Source organism: Lacerta agilis, chromosome 11 (assembly GCF_009819535.1).
Source record: "Lacerta agilis isolate rLacAgi1 chromosome 11, rLacAgi1.pri, whole genome shotgun sequence".
NCBI classification, from domain to species: Eukaryota; Metazoa; Chordata; class Lepidosauria; order Squamata; family Lacertidae; genus Lacerta; species Lacerta agilis.
Window position 1 is genome coordinate 15,301,488 of NC_046322.1, and position 22,798 is coordinate 15,324,285.

The 22,798-nt window shown below is 44.2% G+C and overlaps 1 protein-coding gene across 2 annotated transcripts in view; it reads right to left on the reverse strand.

Moving 5' to 3' along the window:
• Window positions 1-21,527, reverse strand: part of PDZD2 (PDZ domain containing 2) — a 176,225-nt gene extending 154,698 nt beyond the window's left edge. For both annotated transcript variants that reach the window (XM_033164801.1, XM_033164800.1), the window contains exon 1: window positions 20,666-21,527. In XM_033164801.1, coding sequence (XP_033020692.1) covers window positions 20,666-21,141 — 476 coding nt within the window. In that variant the 5' untranslated portion in view covers window positions 21,142-21,527. The remainder of the gene's footprint in view (window positions 1-20,665) is intronic.
• Window positions 21,528-22,798: the final 1,271 nt, after the last annotated feature.

Genomic DNA, 22,798 nt, shown 5'->3' on the forward strand with positions numbered 1-22,798 from the left:
TGTTGGTCCAGAGGGCGGAAACAGAGACAATAGGCAGAGACTACTGGGGAACAGATTTCAGCAAAAGCTCCTAATGGCAAGAGCTTTCTGACAGTGGCACATCCTGCCTCAGGAGGCAGTGGACTCTCCTTTGCTAGAGATATTTAAAGAGAGTCTGGACAACCATTTGTCAGGGATGATGATGTAGCTGCACCCTGCAATCTACATCCGGCCTTGAGCAGGGCACTGGGCTGGATGACTCCCAAAGGTCGTTTTATAAGTGGGTTATAAACCCTTTAAATAAAAATAAAATGTCCACGTATTATAAATAACATGGATGAACATATATGGTACAGGCCTGCTTTGGGCAGGGCAATGAGCATTCTAAGAGAAGACTTCAGGGTCACCCAATTAAACTTATTTATAGTCAGTGCAGATGTACAGAAAAAGAAAGTGCTTATTTATTATCTAACGGGATTCATTACCCTTAGAAGAGGCGATGGCCGCTATTTAAATGACTATTTTTTTTAAAGGACAAATTTGTGGAGGAAATATTAGTTTACTAGCTAACGGGGACAGGTGTTGGAGACAAGCAACAAGGGATGGCTATTCATGTCTGCTGATGAGATTCCAGGGGCCTCTCACAGACCATAGGGGAAAAAACTGCCGGTCTACTTGGATCCTTGGCATGATCAGTAATGGAATTCTCGTGACATTTTCATTCAGAGGCGGTAAACAGGAGTCATTAAATGGCCACATCTGAAGTTTCTCTGCAAAGATGTTTGCATCACTTGAAAACAACTCAGTAAAACTCAGACTTCTGTTTATACGTAATTTCCCTGTGTTAATATTGAGGGCTGATTCCCACACAATGTATGAGCATGTATATGCCTGCGGTGCATTTGTTAGTGTCTGACCGTGAAAGGCGCATTTTGAATGCAGAAGATGTGCACACACATTAGCCCAGGGATGGAGAAACTGTTGCTCTCCAGATGTTGTTGGGTTACATCTCTGCCATCACCCCTAACCATCGGCCATGCTTCCTGCATTGCAGGGGGTGGGACTAGATGGCCCTTGGGGTCCCTTCCAACTCCACAATTCTATGATTCTGTCTCCCATGTTGTATAAAGTGGAACGGACACCATATGGGATGGAATCCAAGCCATATAGAATGGACACCAACCATTACTCTGCCAAACAGGTTTACACACAACCCCAATAAACATTACCTTAAATTAAGCAGCTCTTGCCTTCTTATTCTTTCTTGCTACGTAAAATACTCATTTGCTTCCAAAGTGAAGACAGTGTTTCTTCAATGCTCAATTTGTCCCCGATATTATTTGTGCAACTGTTTTGTTCGGCCAAAGGCTGTACGTTGGATGTTTTCTTCCCTTGTCTGGTACAAAGGTTAGCATTACAGAAAATAACCTAAGGACATGTATAATCCAGAGAGATTTCAGCACAAAAACTATTTTTAACTCTGTTTCTGTTTAATGTTCAGAGTAACACAAGAAGCACGTATAACCAGAGGGGACAGTGTTATCAAAAGGTTGTGTTTCCTTTCTCTTCACAAAAATAAAAGCAGCAATTTATGAACCTCATCAGAGCACACAAACATACTACTCTCTGCCTTAGATTCCTCAACACTAAAATCTGCTTTAATTTGAGCGAGTTTATACAATCTGGCAAGCACATGAGCTTACTTTCCTTAATGGTATCCCAAGTAGGCTTCTGGTTATTGGTGGTAAGATGACACGTGAGAAAAGGTTGTCTCTCATAGTTTCTCTTTTTCTTTAAAGGCTGCTTCACACAGGTGCCTTTTGGTTTGTTTCCGAACACAACTCAAAGTGTTGGTTTTAAGCATTAAAGCCTCCAGTGGTTGAGGACCAGCCCTACTGTTAGATAAGAGTGTGGCAACTGCCTTTCCACCAGCCATTTCCCTCTGTTGGAGGACAATAGCTCTCTCTCTCTCTCTCTCTCTCTCTCTCTCTCTCTCTCTGTGTGTGTGTGTGTGTGTGTCACACAACCTGTCCTCCTCTTTCCAAACCAGCCTCTAGTGAAATAGAAGACACTTTGCTGCTGCCAATGTTGATGTCAGTAAGACTCGACTCCCAGTCAATTTATCATCCGAACATGGAAAGTGGGTGAACCATCTTGATCTTCACCTCAAGCAGCAAAATATCCTGGGCTGGCCCTGGTGGGGGTACCTAAAAGAAGCACCCCTTTCCTCCAGAACCTTCTGAGTCTCCCTCCCACTTGAAGTTAACAGCTGACAGGCCATTCATACTTGTGGCATCATGGATACAGAGTTCCCTCCCCAGCGAAATTCACCTGACTCCTTCTCTTCGCTTTCCCTTACTTTCAGCACTTGTGGAAGACTTTAAATTTCTTTTTTAAGTTTTCAATAATTATATTCCTCTATTTCCAGCCCCCATCCACAAGCCACTCAAAGAAGTCTTCCTGAAGAGCAGCTAAAAAAAACAATCAACGCAACTGACATTTCTGTGCAAGTCTGGTCACAAAGAACTGTGGAAGTTTTGTCTACTCCTACCATACCTAATGATCGAAGGAACTGGTTGTTGTTTTTTTGGAAACTTAGCCTTCTTTAGTCAACACCTCGTTGCTCTTTGTAGCCCATTGTTATAGTCTACCATACATTGCCATAGTCTGCTACATAAACAAAACATAAGAAGAGCTCTGCTGGAGTAAACTAAACGTGTAGCCAATGGGCTTCCTTCCAGATGCTGTTGGACTCCAACTCAAAGTCAATGCAGACAATACTGAGCTAGAATGGTCTGATACGGTTTCCTATAGAAAAATCACTGCAGAAGCCCCTTAGCTCCATAGCAGAGGATCTGAAATGCATGCAGAAAGCCCAAGGTTCAACCCCCGGGATCTCCAGGTACAGACTCTCCAAGTGCCCCTATTCTCCAGGGACAGTCCCAGATTTACGGAAGCCATCCCGGTTTCTGATATGATCCCAGAACATCCCATTATTCCTTAGGACATCCCTGTTTTCATCGGAGAAATGTTGGAGGCTATAGAGTTTATTCAACCCCCAAAACCAAAGAGGTAAGTAACCATACAACCTTTAGAAGACATCTGAAGGCAGCCCTGTATAGTTTTATTATGTTTTTACATATGTTGGAAGCATGGCTTAGGCAAGCCAGTTAGATAGTATAAATAAAATGATGATGATTGAATAGGATGTCCCTATTTTCATTAGAGAAATGTTGAAGGGTTTGCAGGTAGGGTTGGGACAGTCCCCTGTTTGAAATCCTGGAGAGTGGCTTCCAGTCAGTGCAAACACTACTGAGCTAGAGAAACAAATGGTCTGACTCGGTCTCAGGCCTATATTCCTAACACCTTTGCCCTCATCTCCTGCTGCAATTACACATAACAGCATTTGCACACATGCCTCTCTGTCTCATCTTTGCCTCTGCCATCCTTACATCTCCTCCCTTTGTTGTCTCACTACCTGATGAAACTTAGACGAAAAACGCTAAGATGTATCATGGTTCAAGCAATTTATGTTGGAAATGTAAAAAAGTAGAAGGTACCTTCTATCACATGTGGTGGACATGCCCAAAAGTGAAGGCTTTCTGGGAGAAAATTTATAATGAACTTTAAAAAGTAATGAAAGTTACTTTCAGTAAGAAACCAGAGGCCTTCCTGCTGGGAATGACCAATCATGAGATACCCAGGGAAGATAAAGTGTTTTTTATGTATGCCACAACAGCTGCTAGAATTTTGATTGCAAAAAACTGGAAAGGGGAAGAGCTCCCGACAGTAGAAGATTGGCAGATGAAGCTAATGGACTTTATGGAACTCGCAGAATTGACCGTGAAACTCCGAGACCAGAGGGAGGAGAAGGTGCAAGAAGAGTGGAAGAAATTTAAAGAATATCTAAAACATTGTGAAAAATTGGACATTTGAAGCAGAATCAGTGAATATAAGTGGCTTTAGTTATATAAGGTTAGATTAAAATAGAATAGAAGAAGTACTGTATATAAAATTTCTATATTATTATGGTTAGTAATAAGTTAATTGAGATAAGTTAAGATGTTATCTGATTTGGATTAAGAATAATGGTGAATGATTGTTAAAATAGTTACAAAGTTACTAAAGTAAATTAGAACTGAACGCAGATGAGAGAACGGGGGAAGTCCCTAACTAAGATTTATCGTAATTGTAATGTTGTTTATTTGTATTTGTATGGTTTGTATGGTTTGTTTGTTGTTTAATGTGAAAACCAATAAATTCTTTAAAAGAAAGAAAGAAAGAAAGAAACTTAGACGAAACGCTTCTTGGAGGAGGGACCCAATGTTTCGCTTACACTGCAAATGCAAAGTGCCACATACATGGCAGAAAACGTCCAGCACGATTTCTATGTCGTTCTGATGGTGGTACCTTGATCTCTCCAGCTTCTTAGTTACTGAACGTGCACCAGGCAGTTGCAAATGGGTCTCCTTCATGTTTGAATGTAAAGCCACCTATTTCTGAATTCAAGCAGAGGAAAATTTCCCCATCGCTAGTCACAGGTAAGTCACATCAGGGATGCTGCAGGGATACCCTCACTATAAACATAGGTGTGCCCTACAGATCAGTAGTGGCTGGTATAGGGAGAGAGCGAGCCGTCCTCCCCAACATCAACATCGCTACAGCCACCTGGATTGGGCAGGGCAGGGGCAGGATCAGGGCTGTGCAGCAGTCACAATAGCAAGAGAACCAAATTGGTTCCACCAACCTTGCTGCCACCTTGGCCCACCCTTGCTGACCTACCCAGGGGAGCTGCAGCAATGTCAATGTTGGGAGGGCAGATGGGATAGAAAAGCAACCTACTTCATACAGCTATAGATGTAGGGACGCGGGTGGCGCTGTGATCTAAACCTCTGAGCTTCTTAGGCTTGATGATCAGAAGGTCGGCAGTTCGAATCCCCATGACGGGGTGAGTTCCCGTTGCTCTGTCCCAGCTCCTGCCAACCTAGCAGTTTGAAACCACACCAGAGCAAGTAGATAAATAGGTACTGCTGTGGCGGGAAGGTAAATGGCGTTTCCGTGCGCTCTGGTTTCCGTCACAGTGTTCCGTTGTGCCAGAAGCGGTTTAGTCATGCTGGCCACATGACCCAGAAAGCTGTCTGTGGACAAACACCGGCTCCCTTGGCCTGAAAGCGAGATGAGCGCCGCACCCCATAGTCGCCTTTGACTGGACTTAACCATCCTTTACCTTTTACCTTTTTAGACGTAGAGCAGGGGTAGGCAACCTAAGGCCCATGGGCCAGATGCAGCCCAATTGCCTTCTCAATCCGGCCCACGGACAGTCCAGAAATCAGCGTGTTTTTACATGAGCAAAATGTGTGCTTTTATTTAAAATGCATCTCTGGGTTATTTGTGGGGCATAGGAATTCGTTCAATTCCCCCCCCCCCAACATATAGTCCGGCCCACCACATGGTCTGAGGGACGGTGGACCGGCCCAAGGCTGAAGAAGGTTGCTGACCCCTGACGTAGAGCTATACGAAGCTGATTGCTTTACTATCTCATCCAGGCAATTTCCACTGCATTTTCATGCACCAGCAAACTCAAGTCCAAAACGTGCCATAAGCCTGCCACTTATTAATGTTTCAAGAATCCCGGCTTAAATCATAGATGAGGATTTTCTTCCTGGATTTTCCCTTGATCACTTTCTCCAGTCAGGAGTCTGGGCATTCTTTCAGACGTCAAATTTAATGTTGCGAGCACAGATGGCGCCTCCATTAACTATCCCCCCCCCCCCCGAGACCTTTCTTCACCCTTTCCAACTTCACTGCCGTCTTCAACGGGAACCTGCCCTTTCCCTTTTTCACAGGCAATGACACAAAACTAGGTTCTTGGGTCCAAAGCTGTAGGCCAGGCTCGCGTAATTCTGCTAAAGTAATCAAAAAGATACACAGTTGGGGTTTATTTTCATGGACTTTGTGTGTTAGTCACTACCAGATGATACCACTGACCAGTCATTGCTTTTCTGATTTCTGCTGCAGGTGGAATGGCCAAATACCTTCTCCACATAACAGAAAACACTGTGCACTTATTCATACATAGGAGTCAACTCCTAGGGGCCAAGGTCCCTTCGACGACCCCCCCCCCATAAAATATTTGAGGTTCCTGGGGGCCCCCAAAAGTTGATGGGAAGTTTTCTGTGTTGGGTTACAACTGAGCCAATTCACCCATAAAAGTTCTCACATGGTGCTGCTGTCTCACATATTCCAGCCCAAAGCCTTTGCATTGTGTTCGTTTATCTTGCTGTCCAGACCCTTTTTCATTCTTAGTTCCACAGCTTTACAAAAGGGCCTCTTTGAAACTTGCGCAGAACGACACTCCAGAATAGATGCTTAAACAAAATATAAAAATATAACCAAATAGGATAACGTTTCATCCGCACCAATACATTTTCCTTTGTCGTCGTGCTTATTTTTTAGCGAGAAGAAAGTGCGGCAGAGAGTTTAAGCTCTGGGCTTCTCAGCCACTTGGGCTCTGCAGAATAAACCGTCGTGGGCAGAAGTTTTATAAATATCGTGAGCATCTTTTGTTTGGAAGCCTCTCTTTCAAAACAGAAAACTGGCGGCTCCAGCAGCACTTGGCTTTGAAGCCTGAAATGACAGCAGACATAACGTACAGTATCTTGAAGCCAAATGTGATATGTACATTGGCTGGAGCAACAAATGTGCAAGGGGGCTCATTTCACAATGTATGCGCAAGAACCATAAAATGAGACACAGATCAGGGCCAAAGGGGAACTTCTTAGCACTGTGGAAAAATACATTCCCAGCTACTCCAGTGAGTTGGATAATTTGCAAACCTACTTTTATTTATATCTATCTCCTATCTAGAGCCACTAAATATGGTAGGCTTTTAAAAATGAAATTTAATTTGCTATAGGGAGCCAGCATGCAAAAAAAAAAAAACCCCACAAAAAACCACATAGCTAGTTCTACACATCCGAGGCTGCTATGGATTTGAGTTTCTTGAGTAGTAGCCTCTGCTGATCATAATTCCACATGGCAAACCGCTTTCAAAAGTGATGGGAGTTTTGAAAACCCTTATAATGCAGTATAAGGATCTACTGTGCAAAAAGTCTGTACACACATTTTTCTCCATTAAAATGAAGCACCTTGCAAGCTAGACTGGGCCTCCCAAGGCAGGGATGGAGAAACCCATGTCCTTCCAGATGTTGCAGGACTATAATTCCCATCATTCTTAACCCTTGGCAGTAGTGGCCAGGGATGATGCGGGTTGGAGTCCAGAGGGCCACAGACTCTCTGGAATACAGTGTCCAGTTCTGGGCTGTTGACAAGCTGGAACATGTGCAGAGGAGGGCAACCAAGATGATCAAGGGCATGGAAACCAAGCCTTATGAGGAATGGTTGAGGGAGCTGGTATGTTTAGCCTTGATAAGAGGAGACTGAGAGGAGGTAAGATAGCCATCCTGAAATATCTAAAGGGCTGTCACAGGGAAGATGGAGCAAGCTTGTTTTCTCCTGCTCTGGTGGCTAGAACCTGAACTGATGGATTCAAGTTACAAGGAAGAACATCTGGAAGAACTGTTTGAAAGTAAGAGCTGTTCGACAGTGGAACGGACTGCCTCAAGAGGTTGTGAACTCCCTTGGAGGTTTTTAAGCAGAGGTTGGATGGCCATCTGTCATGGATGCTTTGGTTGAGATTCCTGCATTGCGGGGGGGGGGTGAACTAGATGACCCTCAGTATCCCTTCCAATTCTCAACCATCATTGTCGTGGTCTGCTTTGTGAGCAAATAGTGGCTATCCACATCAGGGGGAGAATGGAACATGAATAATAGAATCCCGGAATTGGAAGAGGTCCGAGGGTCATCTAATCCAACCCCCTGAAATGCAGGAATCTCAATGCGCAGTCCCCCGTCCAATTCGAAACCATACCGGACCCTGCTTAGCAAATGTGCTAGCAGTTTCTTTTTTGCTGCACCACTTGCTTCACATGTCTGAGCTGCCCACAACCATGCCTCTTAGGCATTGTGCAGTGAACGATGCCAATTTAAAACAGCAGAAGGATCCAGTTTTCTACACATCTTTATTTGACACACAGGGGGCATTTTGCATTAGAAAAAAACCCTCGTTGATTCTGCAGATCTCGCCCTCTAAATACCTGCTCGCTTTGGCATCAATATAAATCAGTTTTATTGTCTCTTTCTCCACAGCATAAGTAGCGAGTGATTGAATTCCACGGACCTGTAACTGCATTAGCCAGTTCTATCTGAATGAAGAATTTATGATTCAGAGCTTCCTGCTTTCCGATACCTCATGCTTATTTCCTTAACACACAACACTCCACTAGAGCAAGAGGAGATGTGTACAAAAGGGTCTGCAGGTGTGTGTGTCGTCCCCAAAAGCTGGAAGTCCCAGTTCTGGAGCCAGGGCCTGTCCAGAGCCCAAAGCAGGTTATCTCAAAAGCACCACCAGCCATCTATTCTGGAAGTTGGACAGAGGATCAAAGGGCTGGATTCCATCACACTTCCAAACAGATGGACTGTGCGACTGATGGCTGATGTAGTTCCTGGACTGGGGCTCTCTGCCTGGGGAAACACACACACACACTGTTCACATGCACATTTCTTCCTGTTGGATCAGGGCAATGGTAAATAAGGTCCAGAGTGCAAATTTGTTCCTTGTTGATAGGGCATCTGCCCCACTCTCTCTTGCCTCTGCTCACTTCATTATTCAAATGTGCACAACTGAACTAAAACATTAAAAAGAATATGAACCAAGCTGGGTGGGAATCTGGGACAAACTAGTAGAATGAGTTAAATACAAAGTGTGGGGTTCAACTAACGGAAGACAACACAAGGACTTCTGTTACCACAAAAGGGCTCTCCCGTGTACCCCCTGAAATCGGCTCTGAGGGTAACCCAAAGAACAGTGTATAGCAGGAGGAGAGATTGTTTTATCTGGCTGAAATACAGTGGTACCTCGGTTTTCAAACGTAATCCGTTCTGGAAGACCATTTGGGTTCTGAAACGTTTGAAAACCGAAAACTCAACAACTGACAGCTAGGCCTCAGGATCTTGCACTCAGCAGAAGCCGCGTGGCACGTTCGAGTTCTGAGGCTTGTTCGAAAACCGAAGCATTTACTTCTGGGTTTACGGCATTCAAAAACTGAAATGTTCATCAACGGAGACGTTCGAAAACCGATGTACCACTGTACTTGCACTGATGGACTGACTGTCACAGTGCTACTGTATGTTGAATTTCTCCCATATATGTTTTCATTACTTTTAAAAGCACAGAAGAACCCTACAATGCAGCAGCAAGAAAGCCTATTCAGGATTGGAACCTTTCCCCTCTGAAACCTCTATTGGCACCAGTGACAACTTCTCTCCTGGGCAAATAGCAACTCTCAGGGGAAGATTTTAACTCGAACCACAAATCACCACCCAGAGGAAAAGGGTGAACCCTGCCCCTCCTCCCATATAACAGACTCAATTCTGCTATCCTCCTGCCCCCAGGCTGCTCTTTTTAAAGTAATAACAAAACCTGGAATGCTTCCATGCATAAACTTTTGGCCCTCCACCAGAAATACTTGGGCAGCACAACCAAAGATGCAGCAGTTCTGCTGTTGTGTACACATTAGCGGCTTAAAACACAAGGTCATTTATCCCTGCTGTGCAGTTGAATGTTCAGGTACAAGCCAGAAAGAGCACAGGGAAGTCTTCACCCAATGTCCATTTATCTGCTTGGTTTCTCCATCCCTGCGACCACGCCCAAACTCCTATTCGTGAAGCGGTCATCTGCACATGTGCAAGAAACTGTCTCAAATGGACACACCTCAGCTTAACGGTGAAGTGACTGTGGCTTACCTTTTTGAATCAGATGGAAGCTGGTTTGAGGGGAAACAAATCAAGCAAGAAACTAAAGGATGGGGGTAATGTCATGCATACACGAAAAGTCACATGTACACAGCCTGTCATTTGCACCGCACAGAAATGCTGTTGTAAACTTAATCTGGAGTAATCCTTCTCAGACCCATTTCCCAGGGATGCTACCTCCCCCCCCCAAAAAAAAACTAAGTACACCCACCCACAATCTCTTCCAAACTTATTTCAGTGCAGGAGGATGTGGGCATGGAACAGTCCCCCTCAGCTAAAGGGAAAGGAAATGCATTTGTAGCTGGCATGCCTACTGGTGTGTACAGTCATACCTCAGAAGTCAAACAGAACCTGTTCTGGAAGTCTTCTCGACATCCAAAACATTCGGAAACCAAGGCACAGCTTCTGATTGGCTGCAAGAAGCTCCTGCAGCCAATCGGAAGCCGCAAAAGCCATGTCAGACGTTTGGGTTCCAAAGAATGTTCACAAACCGGAACACTCACTTCCGGGTTTGCAGCATTCGGGAGCCAAAACATTCGACTCTCAAGGTGTTTGACTTCCAAAGCATGACTGTATTTACTTCTTGCTTCTCCCCATCTCTGTTCCAGGATACAGCAGCAACTCAGCCATGTGGATATCAGGTGTGGAGTGCAGCCCCAGAACACTGCTACTGCCCACATGGGCATCAAAGCGCGCACAGTGTTTCAGATCATGGTGGCAAAATCATGCCAGGAGCTACCAAGTCTCAAGTTGGGAGACATTCGATTTGTGAACTGTATGTTGCAAGACCACTCTGGTCTTGGACTGACTCTGCCCATCCAATGTGACTATTAGGACCTCCTGGACAGGAAGGACTAGACAGTGGCTTCCTGTTCTTGTTAAGGTTCACTTGGCCAATAATAAGGCCTTCCTGAGTTCTGCCATGTGTCCCTGTATATTTGGTTTCTCTTCAGGTCTGACCTGCCTCTTTGTGTGTTCCTTTATTATTAATTTTCCAGATTTGTGCATTGATTGCTTCAGGCTCTGAAGCAAAGTGGTGTACATGAACATAAAAATGAGACAAAATACAGAAAGCAATAATAATGCAAGTTCTAAAAACAACTATTATTCCTAAAAGCGAAGTATAAGAATAATAAACCATTTCTACGCTGAGATAGGCACCAGACGTTTAAAGAATGCACGACTCCCCCACCCAAAGAATCACGTGAACTGTAGTTTGCTAAGGAGCTGGGAACTGGAGGGGTAAACTACAGCTCCCATATTTTGCAGGGTGTGTGTGTGTGTGTGTGTGTGTGTGTGTGTGTTGTGCTTTATAGGTCTAGTGTGTGCTTAGCCCTGGATATATAAAATTATTGTTGTTCCTGCCTCCTCATTGGTCTGCAGTCTTAACGTGATCGCCTAGTTCCTAGCTCCAGGACTACCTCAAACTGTTGTCTGTAGCCAAACAATGACAAAATGTCAAAAGTCTTGCAACTTCTTCCTATTAAGCAAACATTTCAAAACAAGCAAAAAAGATGGCAAAAAAGGGACTGAACATAAAACGTCACTTGCCATATTCTCAGCGCATCTGCAGCAACCCTATCTCATTTTCCTGCAGACAAAATATGAATCCACCAGACCAAATCAAATTGCAGCCTTGAAGTCTGTGCCTTATGCCTTTTTAGCCATAGAATCTGCACAATGAATCTTTAAGGGACGCCACTAGAGGGAGATATGGTCACAGAGACTGCCAGCATATTAAAATCAGACTGCTGCAAATATTGCTGAGGCGAAGTGTGTGCGCTTATGTGTGTAGGCGAAGACGACAGTTCATTCAGCCTCAAATCTGCATGCAAAAATCCAAGATCTGCTCCCCACACCACACATCAGAAACTCCAATCAAATACCCTGGTTTCTCTTCAGATCATATATAAATTCAGATTTGATATTCACGTTTTAAGTTATGAGTGAAGCTCTAAGCGTAGGAAGCAGAAATCAGCTTTTGAAGATTTTTTCTGAAGGCACAACATTAGTAACAGCACATCTAGCCAATTTTTTGTGTGTAATTCAATCGTCAAATGCCTTTGTTGCCACAATAGTAAACATTCCCTGAAACCATGCTTTCTGCTATTCACTTAATAGCATCAACAGTTGCTGCAAGTCAGTGTACGCAATACTGTCCTAGATGGACCAACCGTCTAACTCAGTATAAGGCAGTTTCCTATGTTACCCACCTGGTAATGCTTAGGAGTATTCACCACAGACGGCTTCAATCACCACATGGCAAGTCTCTAGCATACACAAATTTGTCAAGCCAGTTCAATGCATTTAAATAAGGCATGCTAGTTATTTTTCTGTAACTCCCCAGCATCTGGAAAACTAAGAAGTTAAATGAAGAGGGGGGTTCCCAAGTACATGGAAAGATTTGTATGTGGAAGCGAGTGGAAATAAAATTCTCAATTAAGGGTGCAAGGAAGCATTATTTGCATAGTGTGCGATGTTTTGGTAATGTTTGTGTAGCCACCAACCTATATCTCTGCCTCAAAGGGGGCAAAAATGTCACTTATTTTGACAATGGTCACCTGAAAGAATCCAATCGGCTAAGAAATGCAGAAACTGGTTCAGGAAGAAAAGCCCTCAATCCAATTCTCTGATTTGCAAAATATGACAGATTACAAAATTTATGTACCATTTAATTTCAACTCTAGTTCAGACCTTTGTTTGGTCGGTCAGAGGTTTTTAAGATTCCAGCCATTTGGGAACTTTTCCCCACACCAACTTGTCTCAAGAATAACCTCTCTCTCCTGGGAAAAAAACAACCTGTGCATTAAATTTGTGGATCATGCTGTGGGGTGGGGTTTGTGTACAAATGTTGCCCAGGACTCTTGGACCTCACCATCAGTCATTGCAAACTGATGCAATGTCCACCCTTCGAAACCTCTAATGTTTCCCAGTGGTTGCACATTGCAGAGGAGTGAGGCTGGATTGACAGTAACAAGCAACCTGCCATTACCATGACTTACCATCTCAAGGTGGAAACTATTTTATTAGTTGAGATTCCTGCATTGCAGGGGGCTGGACTAGATGCCCCTTGGGGTGTCTTCCAACTCTATAGTACTAAGGTAGGTACTATGATTCTATAAGAGTTTGAAAAGCACTCAGCTAGAGACCTATTCAGGCACTACTCTCTCCTTGGAATCACATGGTCTAGCCTGCGTTTTCTGTTGCATCCCTGAATGACACTGACCCCATCTATGGGCTTCAAACTGGTGTGTAGTGTGGAATAGCTTACTGAACCCATGTCGGCATTTCCAGTTAACAAGGAGAAACTTTGGGGCTATACTGGCTATGGGGCAGGGGCAGCAGCAGTGTGACTTTGGGGTGGGTCCCTTCCCTTTTCCTTTGCACACTTCTATTTGTAGAATATTTCAGACATTCCATTTACTGGGGACCCTAGTTTTAATTCTTTGCCACTCAGAAAGCTTCGAAAGGAACCCTGGTCTCCCAGCAAAATGTGCCACACATCCAACGCATGACATTTCTTGGAATAAGCCTTAGAAATGGAATTAGCTGCTTTTCCTGTTTTTGAAAGAAGAAAACAAGGGTGCTCAGTCAGAAACCCTGGCAAACCGAAATGTATAAATCCGCCTTTTCCGTGTGTGTTTTTGGTGCAAATATTTCATAAAGAATTATAGCGCATGGAGTATGACAGGTTTATTTATTTGCTTTGGTCTACCTCTTTGGCTTGCGTACTGAAATTCCATGGCTAATCATAAATTCTCTGTTGAATTAAGAATATCAGAAGAGCCCTGGCTGGGTTAGACAAGGCCTTGCATCTATTCCTGCATTGTTTTTGCAAGTGTCTAAAATGATAACAAGCAAGGTATGGACATGATGCCCTGGCCAGCTACTGTTGCTTGTCTCCAGTATTGAGCATCACTGCATCCTCATTCCAGGTTTTTTTAAGCATCTGAAGAAAGGACAACGGTGTGGCCTCTTGTCTGAAGTTACGCATGTGCGTAAAACAGTGGTTCACAAAGGTGTGGCATGCCACACTGGAGTAGCAAGAAGATTCAAGGACAGTCAAAGAAACATTTAAACATTTCAGTGTAGTATGGTATCAAAGGAGAGCCAGTGTGGTGTAGTGGTTAAGAGCGGTAGACTTGTAATCTGGTGAACCGGGTTCGCGTCTCCACTCCTCCACATGCAGTTGCTGGGTGACCTTGGGCTAGTCACACTTCTTTGAAGTCTCTCAGCCCCACTCACCTCACAGAGTGTTTGTTGTGGTGGAGGAAGGGAAAGGAGAATGTTAGTCGCTTTGAGACTCCTTCAGGTAGTGATAAAGCGGGATATCAAATCCAAACTTCTTCTTCTTCTTCAAAATAATTTGTTTTTATTTGCTGAAGGTGGATAGGTATCTTTTCATAACGACAGCAAGAGCATCAAGGGCAAACTGTTTGTGATCCAGAATCACCATTCAGACAAAGCGCTAGAGAATACTTGTGTTTTGGGAATGATTCATGTTCTTATGCATTGCTTTATACTTTCTGGATGTCCCGTGAGCATGTTTTGTGCTGTAAGTCAAGCACTGCTGGGAGTTGTTTCTTTTTGTTTTCCAATGTATTTCTTATGAATAAAAAAACCTGGTGTGGTGCGAGCAAATTTTTATTTTCAAAGTGTGGCCCAGAGGGGAAATTTTTTTGAGAACCACTGGCGTAAACGGTCTATTGTGTTGTGGGTGCAGGGGGTCATTTTCAAAGGAGAAAAAGGAGGAGACACGACTCACTAGGACAGCACATCCTTTGCACATGTAAGGTCTTGAGTTCAATCCTTGCTATCTCCAGTTAAAAGGATCAGGGAGCAGTTGATGAGAAAGCCCTCTCCCTCGGACTATGGGGAACAGCTGCCAGTGTTAGAAAATGAGATATGAAAGCTAGGAGCTAAATGGCACCTTAAGCCTAGGTTATGGGCATAACAACAGAGTGTCTAAGCATGCTTTTTTATGGCCCTTTGGGCCACTGCCACAATACAAGCAAAGAAGGTAGAGAAATTACTGAGTCACCACATATGTCAGGACAGCAACCTCCTACAGAAAAATCTAAGCAGTGTATGACTATTTCTATGGAGTGCAGAATGTAATGGGCTGTGTTCCCACAGATGCTTGTCTTTAAAGGAGGGCACTATTTTATTTTATTTTATTTATTTTATTTTATTTTAAAAGGTGAAGGGCATTGAAGAGCAGCAGGGCCCTGGATGTGACATTCCCTTGCAACACACACCTGTTAAGAAGGAAGATGAAATTAAGTCCAAGTAGCACGTGTCAGTGCTCTAAGCCCGGAGGGAAGTGTCAGATCAAATGAGGAGAATGCAAAGCTCTTTAACAGAAAGGAAAAAAGACTTTACTCCTAAAGCACTTTGACACGCACAGGCTGCTCTTTTCTCTTCAGATCTGCTTCCTCTTTCAACCAGGTTTCCCCCGCAACTCCTCCAGACCCTCCGCAGCATTTATTCCTATATTTTAATTATTCGGTGGCATTTGTGGGCAGCCTCAAGACAGCCCGCCGGCCACTGCATGCAGACCTGGCACAATGGGGCGAGGCATGTTCCCTAATCCAGCCCCGCCCCCAAGATGCTAGAGCCACTGGGGGAACATCCCTGAAAGGGCCCCAAACAATCTCAGCTGCTTTGGGGACCTTGATAGTTTTGTGAGCACATCCTTGACTCTTTGCAAGCATATGGACAGCTGTCTTCCCTTTCCACAAGCAATTTCTCCCCGAGTGTCTTTGGCGATGCAGCCGCTATTCAAAATCCCACCAAGGGAAGTTCCGTATTCCTGCCCAGTCCTTATTGGGCTCAACACTAAGACAGCACAGCAATCTGCGGAAAGCCAACAGGATTCAGTACTCTGTCCTTGCCAAATGCCCAACTCCTACCGGAGACCTGAAGGTGTATTATCACACAAAACCACATCTGAAGTTTTTCCCACCCAACGCCTGCACCGATTGTTCATCTAGCTCCAAAACAGTGACTACTACAAGCCAGTGGAGTGAGTGGTGGCGGTGATGACTCCTCCTTTCTCTTTCCTCAAGACATCTGCAAGCAGGCTGTGATGTATGTATCTTTAAGTGGGGAATGAGTGGAGAATCTCATTGTGCACACCTGTATCCCATTAGCTGGGATACAGGTATTTAAGCTGTACTCTATTCCCCTCCCCAGGACTCTCTCTTTACTCCCTCTCATCCTCCTTGTGGCGCAATGTCGCTGCTTTGTGTATTTGTTTAATAAACTATTGCTGCTGCCCAGTGAAGACTACTCCTCCTCATTGCCGAGGTCCAGAGTTTCCCTGAGAGACACTACATGGTGTCAGAAGATGGACTCTTTTCGACCCCCGTGTCCTCTTGTGCTCCAAGGAAACCTGGCAGAGAAGTGGAGGCGATGGGAGCAAGCTTTTCGTGTATATTTGACGGCGTCTGGAGCTGACCGTTTTTCGGCAAAGAGGCAGGTTGCTGTCTTGTTGAATTGTGTGGGAGAAGAGGCAGTACAGATTTATGAGACATTTGGTTTTCCTGATGACGAAACACAGACTGTGGATGAGGTCCTGGAAGAATTTCAAAAGTATTGCACTCCTCGAAAAAACGTGATATTTGAAAGGTATTCTTTTTGGAATTATCCTTGGAAGGTGGGGGACACTGTTGAACGTTTTGTAACTGAACTGAAATTAAGAGCTGGTAGATGTGAGTTTGGTTCGGCATTTAATGAGCTGGTCAGAGATAAGCTTGTTTTTAGTGCGCCGGAGAGGTTGCAGCAGAAGTTGTTAAAGGAGTCTGACCTTACTCTCGAAAAGTGAGATGTCTACTATGGCAAAACAGTTTGATGAAACGGCAGAGATAAGAGAGAACTTTGAAGTCCCAGTACAGACTCTTGGGAATGTAAACTCCCGTTTGGGGCAGAGACAAGACTATGGTGGTTATAAAGGATGTTTTCAGTGTGGGAGTACACATAAACCTCAGAAGTGTCCGGCGTTAGGAAAAGTTTGTCATAAGTGTGGCAAGAAAAACCATTTTGCCAGGATGTGTAAGACGTCTGCAACTGGAGTCACTAAAGACCAAAGAAGGTGCCAAGTTCATGATATGGACTTACACAGCCTGTTTATAGGAGTACTATCTCAGGAAATGGACACTGTAGCTGTACAGCCTCCAGGATGGTTTGCGGACATTTTTTTGAGAGGGTTAAAAGTGCAATTTAAGCTTGACACGGGAGCTGAGGCAAATGTTCTCCCAGTTGAAATATACGACAAGATCCCAGGGCAGAAGAGTCTGGCCAAGACAAAGACAACATTGATGGCCTATGGAGGGACACGAATAGTGCCGTTGGGCACAATTGCCCTTGAGACCAGCACCACCAGAAGGAGCTTGGAACTGTTATTTTATGTGACTGATATATCAACCACTCCACTATTGGGAAGGGTGGCTTGTGAGGCTTTGAATTTGGTATGCAGAGTTGATAATGTACAACAACCTGAATTGGTGTCAAAAGAGCAGTTAGTGACAATGTATTCTGATGTCTTTGAGGGACTGGGAGAATTTGAAGGTTCTTACCATATAGAGCTGAACCCCAGTGTTCCTCCTGTAATTCATGCTTGCAGAAAAGTGCCTTATGGAGTTTTAGATAGATTGAAAGAGACTCTATGCCAGATGGAAGCAGCTGAAGTAATCTCCAAAGTAGAGTGCCCTACTGAGTGGGTGAGCAGTTTGGTGATTACTGAAAAAAAAATATGGAAAACTGCGTGTATGCCTTGATCCTCGTGATTTAAATAAGGCAATTAGTAGACAGCACTATACCATTCCCACAATTGATGATGTATTAAGCTCTTTAGCTGGTAAAAGATTCTTCACAATAGTGGATGAAAAGGATGGTTATTGGCAAGTGAAGTTAGATGAGAAGTCAGCGTTGCTGTGCACATTTAATACTCCGTGGGGAAGGTACCGTTTCAATCGCATGCCATTTGGTTTGAAATCATCTAGTGAGGTTTTCCAACAAAAAAATGAAGAGACATTTGGGCATATAGAAGGAGTGCACATGATAGCAGATGATATGATTATTGCAGCAGAAACTTCTCAGGAACATGACCAAATACTGCGTAAGGTGTTTGAAACAGCAAGGGCTAAAAATATCAAGTTTAATAAAGAGAAAATCCAATTTAAAGTGGATTCAGTAAAATATATGGGGCATATAATAACTGCTCAAGGTGTCAAAGTAGATGAGGAGAAGGTTAAAGCAATTCGAGAAATGCCTTCCCCGCAGGACAGGCAAGGTGTGCTTAGATTTTTGGGGTCGGTGCAGTACTTATCAAAATATATTCCAAGAGAGGCAGAATTGACGGCACCTTTGAGGAATTTATTAAAAAAGAATGTGTTGTTTCAATGGATGCCCGAACATCAGAAGTCCTTTGAAATAGTAAAACAGCAACTGTGTCGGGCACCTGTGCTTCAATATTTTGATGCATCTAAGCCACTGGTGGTTCAAGCAGATGCTTCAAAGAATGGTTTGGGTGCATGCCTCCTTCAAGAAGGGAGGCCAATATGTTATGCTTCCCGGGCACTCACCATGGCAGAGCAGAACTATGCTCAAATAGAGAAAGAACTGTTGGCTGTACTGTATGCAATAAGAAAATTCCACCAGTATGTGTTTGGCAAGCTAGTATTAGTACAGACTGATCATAAACCTCTAGAGGCAATCTGTAAGAAAGCTTTAGGCAGTGCACCTGCTCGCCTGCAGAGGATGCTGTTACAATTGCAGAGATATCAGATGGAGGTGAAGTATGTGCCAGGGAAAGAAATGTACTTGGCAGACACATTATCTCGGGCCACGGTAGATCCTCCAGAGAGTGATGTGGAACCCATAGATGATGAGAAAGTAATATATGAAATAGGTGAAATAGTAATGCACCCTACAGGGGTAAGAGCTATACAGGAAGCAACAAAACAAGACATACAGTTACAGGAGGTGGCATCTTTAATATCACGTGGATGGCCACTGCATTTGAGAGATGTACCATCAGCAGTAAAAGCATTTTGGGCTGTAAAGGACTTGCTGCGCTGTCAGGATGGTGTGCTATATGTTGATGAAAGGGTGGTTATTCCCGTATCTCAAAGACGGACAGTCTTGGAGCAGCTTCATGAGTCACATCAGGGCATGCAAAGAACAAAAATGAGAGCAAAGACAATAATGTACTGGCCAGGTATGGGCAAGGAGATAGAAACATTCATAGAAAATTGTTCAATATGCGCGAGATGTGCACCAAAAAATCAAAAAGAACCTCTCATACCACATGAAATTCCAGAACTGCCCTGGGAAAAGTTGGGAGTAGATATTTTTGAGTACAGGATGCAACCGTTTCTGCTGGTAATAGATTATTTCTCAAAATACCCGGAACTGGTGGGTCTCCCTGATAAAACAGCAGGAGCAGTAATTAGTAGACTGAAAGCAGTGTTTGCGAGGCATGGTATTCCAAGGATAGTTATCACTGATAACATGCCATTTGCAAGTCAGGAGTTCCAGCAATTTGCCCAAGGCTGGGGGTTTGAACAGCGCTTCAGTAGTCCAGGATACCCACAGTCAAATGGAATGGTGGAAAGGGCAATACAGTCCATAAAACTACTCCTAAAAAAGGCAGAGCAAACACACAAAGAACCCCAATTAGCATTATTGGAGTATCGTAACACACCGGTGACTGGATTGGAATACTCTCCTGCTCAGTTGTTGATGGGTAGAGTTCTGAGGAGTAAGTTGCCAGTGACTGAGGAAGTGTTACGGCCTAAAATACCTGTGGGGGCGAGGGAGAGCCTCAAAAGGAACCAAGAACGGCAAAAGTATTTTTATGATAGCACTGCGAGGCCACTTAGGCCATTGGAAGAGGGAGATCCAGTATGGTTTGAGTCAACAGAAGGGTGGTCCCCAGCGGTAGTCACAAGAAAGTGTGATCAGCCACGTACATACCGGGTAGTCACTTCATCAGGACGGGTGTATAGGCGTAACAGGCGAAGAATAAGGCCTAGGAGTGTACAAACTGAGGAGAGAAGAGGTAGACTGATTGAGAATAGTAAAGAAAGGCAAAGAGATAATAATGGAGAAGGAATTGGGAGAATACCTGATGCGCAAATAGATGCAAGGCAACCCAGGTATGTGACCTCATATGGCAGGTGTGTGTATATGCCTCAAAGATATATGTCATGACCTTGGTTTTAATATGTCTGTTTATCATTGTAATTTTAATATGTCTGTTTATCATTGTAATTTTGATTTGTTTTAATTTCTGTGTAAAAGGGAGATGTGATGTATGTATCTTTAAGTGGGGAATGAGTGGAGAATCTCATTGTGCACACCTGTATCCCATTAGCTGGGATACATGTATTTAAGCTGTACTCTATTCCCCTCCCCAGGACTCTCTCTTTACTCCCTCTCATCCTCCTTGTGGCGCAATGTCGCTGCTTTGTGTATTTGTTTAATAAACTATTGCTGCTGCCCAGTGAAGACTACTCCTCCTCATTGCCGAGGTCCGGAGTTTCCCTGAGAGACACTACACAGGCTCTGGAAGCACTTCCAGCTGTATCCCCACTTATGCAAACGAAACCGACATTTTGGATCCCTGGTGATGGCAGTGGAACATTTGCGGCTTCTGCCTTGTTTATCAAAACATACCAGATGCACTACTATATTAGCATGGGATAGTGCATGGATTCAAAATGGCTCATTTAAGATCGCTACCTAGGTAGAGAGATGGTTTAAACACAACGATTTTGCACGCCGACCGAGTTTTATTTAAACCTCCTACCTTGCACCGCTGATATCGACTCCGACCATCAATTGCCCATTCAGCGAAAGGATCTCATCTCGCAAGCGAACCTTTCCACACTTCCCTGCGGGGCTGTTTTTCTTTAAGTCGGTGACCCAGATGCTTCCAACATCCAGCACAGGACCCTTATGCCCCTTCCTCTTCTTCCCCACTCTCCTCTTTTCACCATAGTCCCCCAGAGCAGGGATATTCCCAAAACTTAGGCCAAGCGCCTCTGTCTTCCCTGGATCCTTGGTCAGGTACAGTGTGCAGATCTCCATATCCACAAAACAAGTACCATGTTGCAGTTTGCCCTCCTCTATTGGGAAGTTGAGCTGGATGTACTCCCTCAGCTTCTTAATGGCAGAGTGGCAAAGTCTGTGTTCCGGCTCCTCCACTCCCTCCTTCAGATGGTTTTGGAGCCACCGGTAAAGGATAGGAAGAAACAGCACCGCGTTCTCCGGAGTGATGGGCATTGTGGCCACGGCAGGGTCCCATTACGTGATGAACTTGTTATTGGATTGGGTCGTTGAGATTTGATCAACTCACCTTTCGGGATCAAGGTAGCTCTGCGCTTCATCAGCAGCCATACTGAGGGAAACCAAAAGTAAGGGAAGGAGCCCAAATAAAATAACAGAAATGAAAAAGTTCTCTCTTTTCTGCCGGTTTAGCCAAAGATAACAGAGCAGGCTTTTTAATTAAAAAGAATGAACACAATTGCTCTGGAGAATTCAGCAAGAGGAGGAAGGAAGCAGAGGTTTGGCTCTTTCCACAGCTGTCCGCACAGAAATCGCTCGGGCACTCGCTGCTCCACCGGCAGCGACCATAATTGCTCCTCCACGTTCATCAACACCTGCTTGACCTAGAAAGGGGGAAACAACATAGTTAAAACCATAATTCTCACTCTCAAATAAAGGATTTGAGAGCTGTCTGCAATGCTCATTAATGAGAAAGCTTTCCTTAACATTATTCTCTTTTCTCGTTAATTCTATAATCTGTTTTTCTATTCATTTGGTGTGTTTTTTTAAATACACTCGTGGGTTATCAGTCATGTTCTAGAAAGACTGCAGAAGAGGAACACGAGCAGGAACACAAAGAAATGTTTGTAAATGCACATGTCCACCTGCAACACTTGGAGATTGTATGTATGTGTTTGAATCCAGTATCTGCCCATCTACGTTGGAAAGAGTTTCCAAGATTCTGACAGGCTCTAGCATGGCCATGACATGGAGCACAATGAACAATGAGACACAAATTGAATGTGCATAGACATAGAAGCCTTCATAATGTTGCTAATCATAACATGTCTGTTTAACCTACACATTCTGCCAAAGCACGACCCTCCAAATTTGCCTTCCTTATTTTTGCTCTGGGTTGCAATGAATGCAGCCACGGGTTCGTCTTCCTTGTTATCACCCCTGGAATTACTGGTGGGATCTGCCTTTAAGGAATCCATGGATGGACATTTGTGCCTGGAGACAGACAGTCAGGCTGCGTATCAACAGCAGTGACCAGAGGAGGAAGGACCGCTGGGTGGAGCGCAGAGAGAAGAAACGCCATGGTGTATCTGTAACAGTGAAACCAGCCGCCTTCATCTGCCCCAGCTGCAACAAAACATCTCTCTCCTGTATCTGTCTCTACAGCCACAGCAGGTGCTGTAACTCTCCAACGTTTTGACTTCACCACCCAAAGGCGCATTCGTCCATCGTCTCTCAAGACAGATGGATGCCAACAACATTATCTTGTGAAACAAATATAAGTTGTAGGCACATTTTTCTTTGTCATAGCTACTTTGTCCATTCCCCAGTTGTGCCTCCGGTTCACATATAATTCGCCTCCCCTCCAATCTCTCTCAAACACACACAACACTTGCAAGCTTAACCTCAGAACTGACTGCTCTTGCAACTGTGCTTAGCTTAGGGCCAGTCCTGGAGACAGAGCGAGGCAGCCACCTCAAGAAACAGGTGATGCCTGATGGGGAACAGCAGCAAGGTGTGGGGAGACAGCTGTCAATGCCACCGCACCTGTTCTGTATCTCCCAAGTTAGCCTTCCCCCCTCAGATGCAACGGAGCATGTGGAATTAGGGGCAGTGGGGGGATATCTTATAATCTACAGCAAAATGTCTCAGGCTA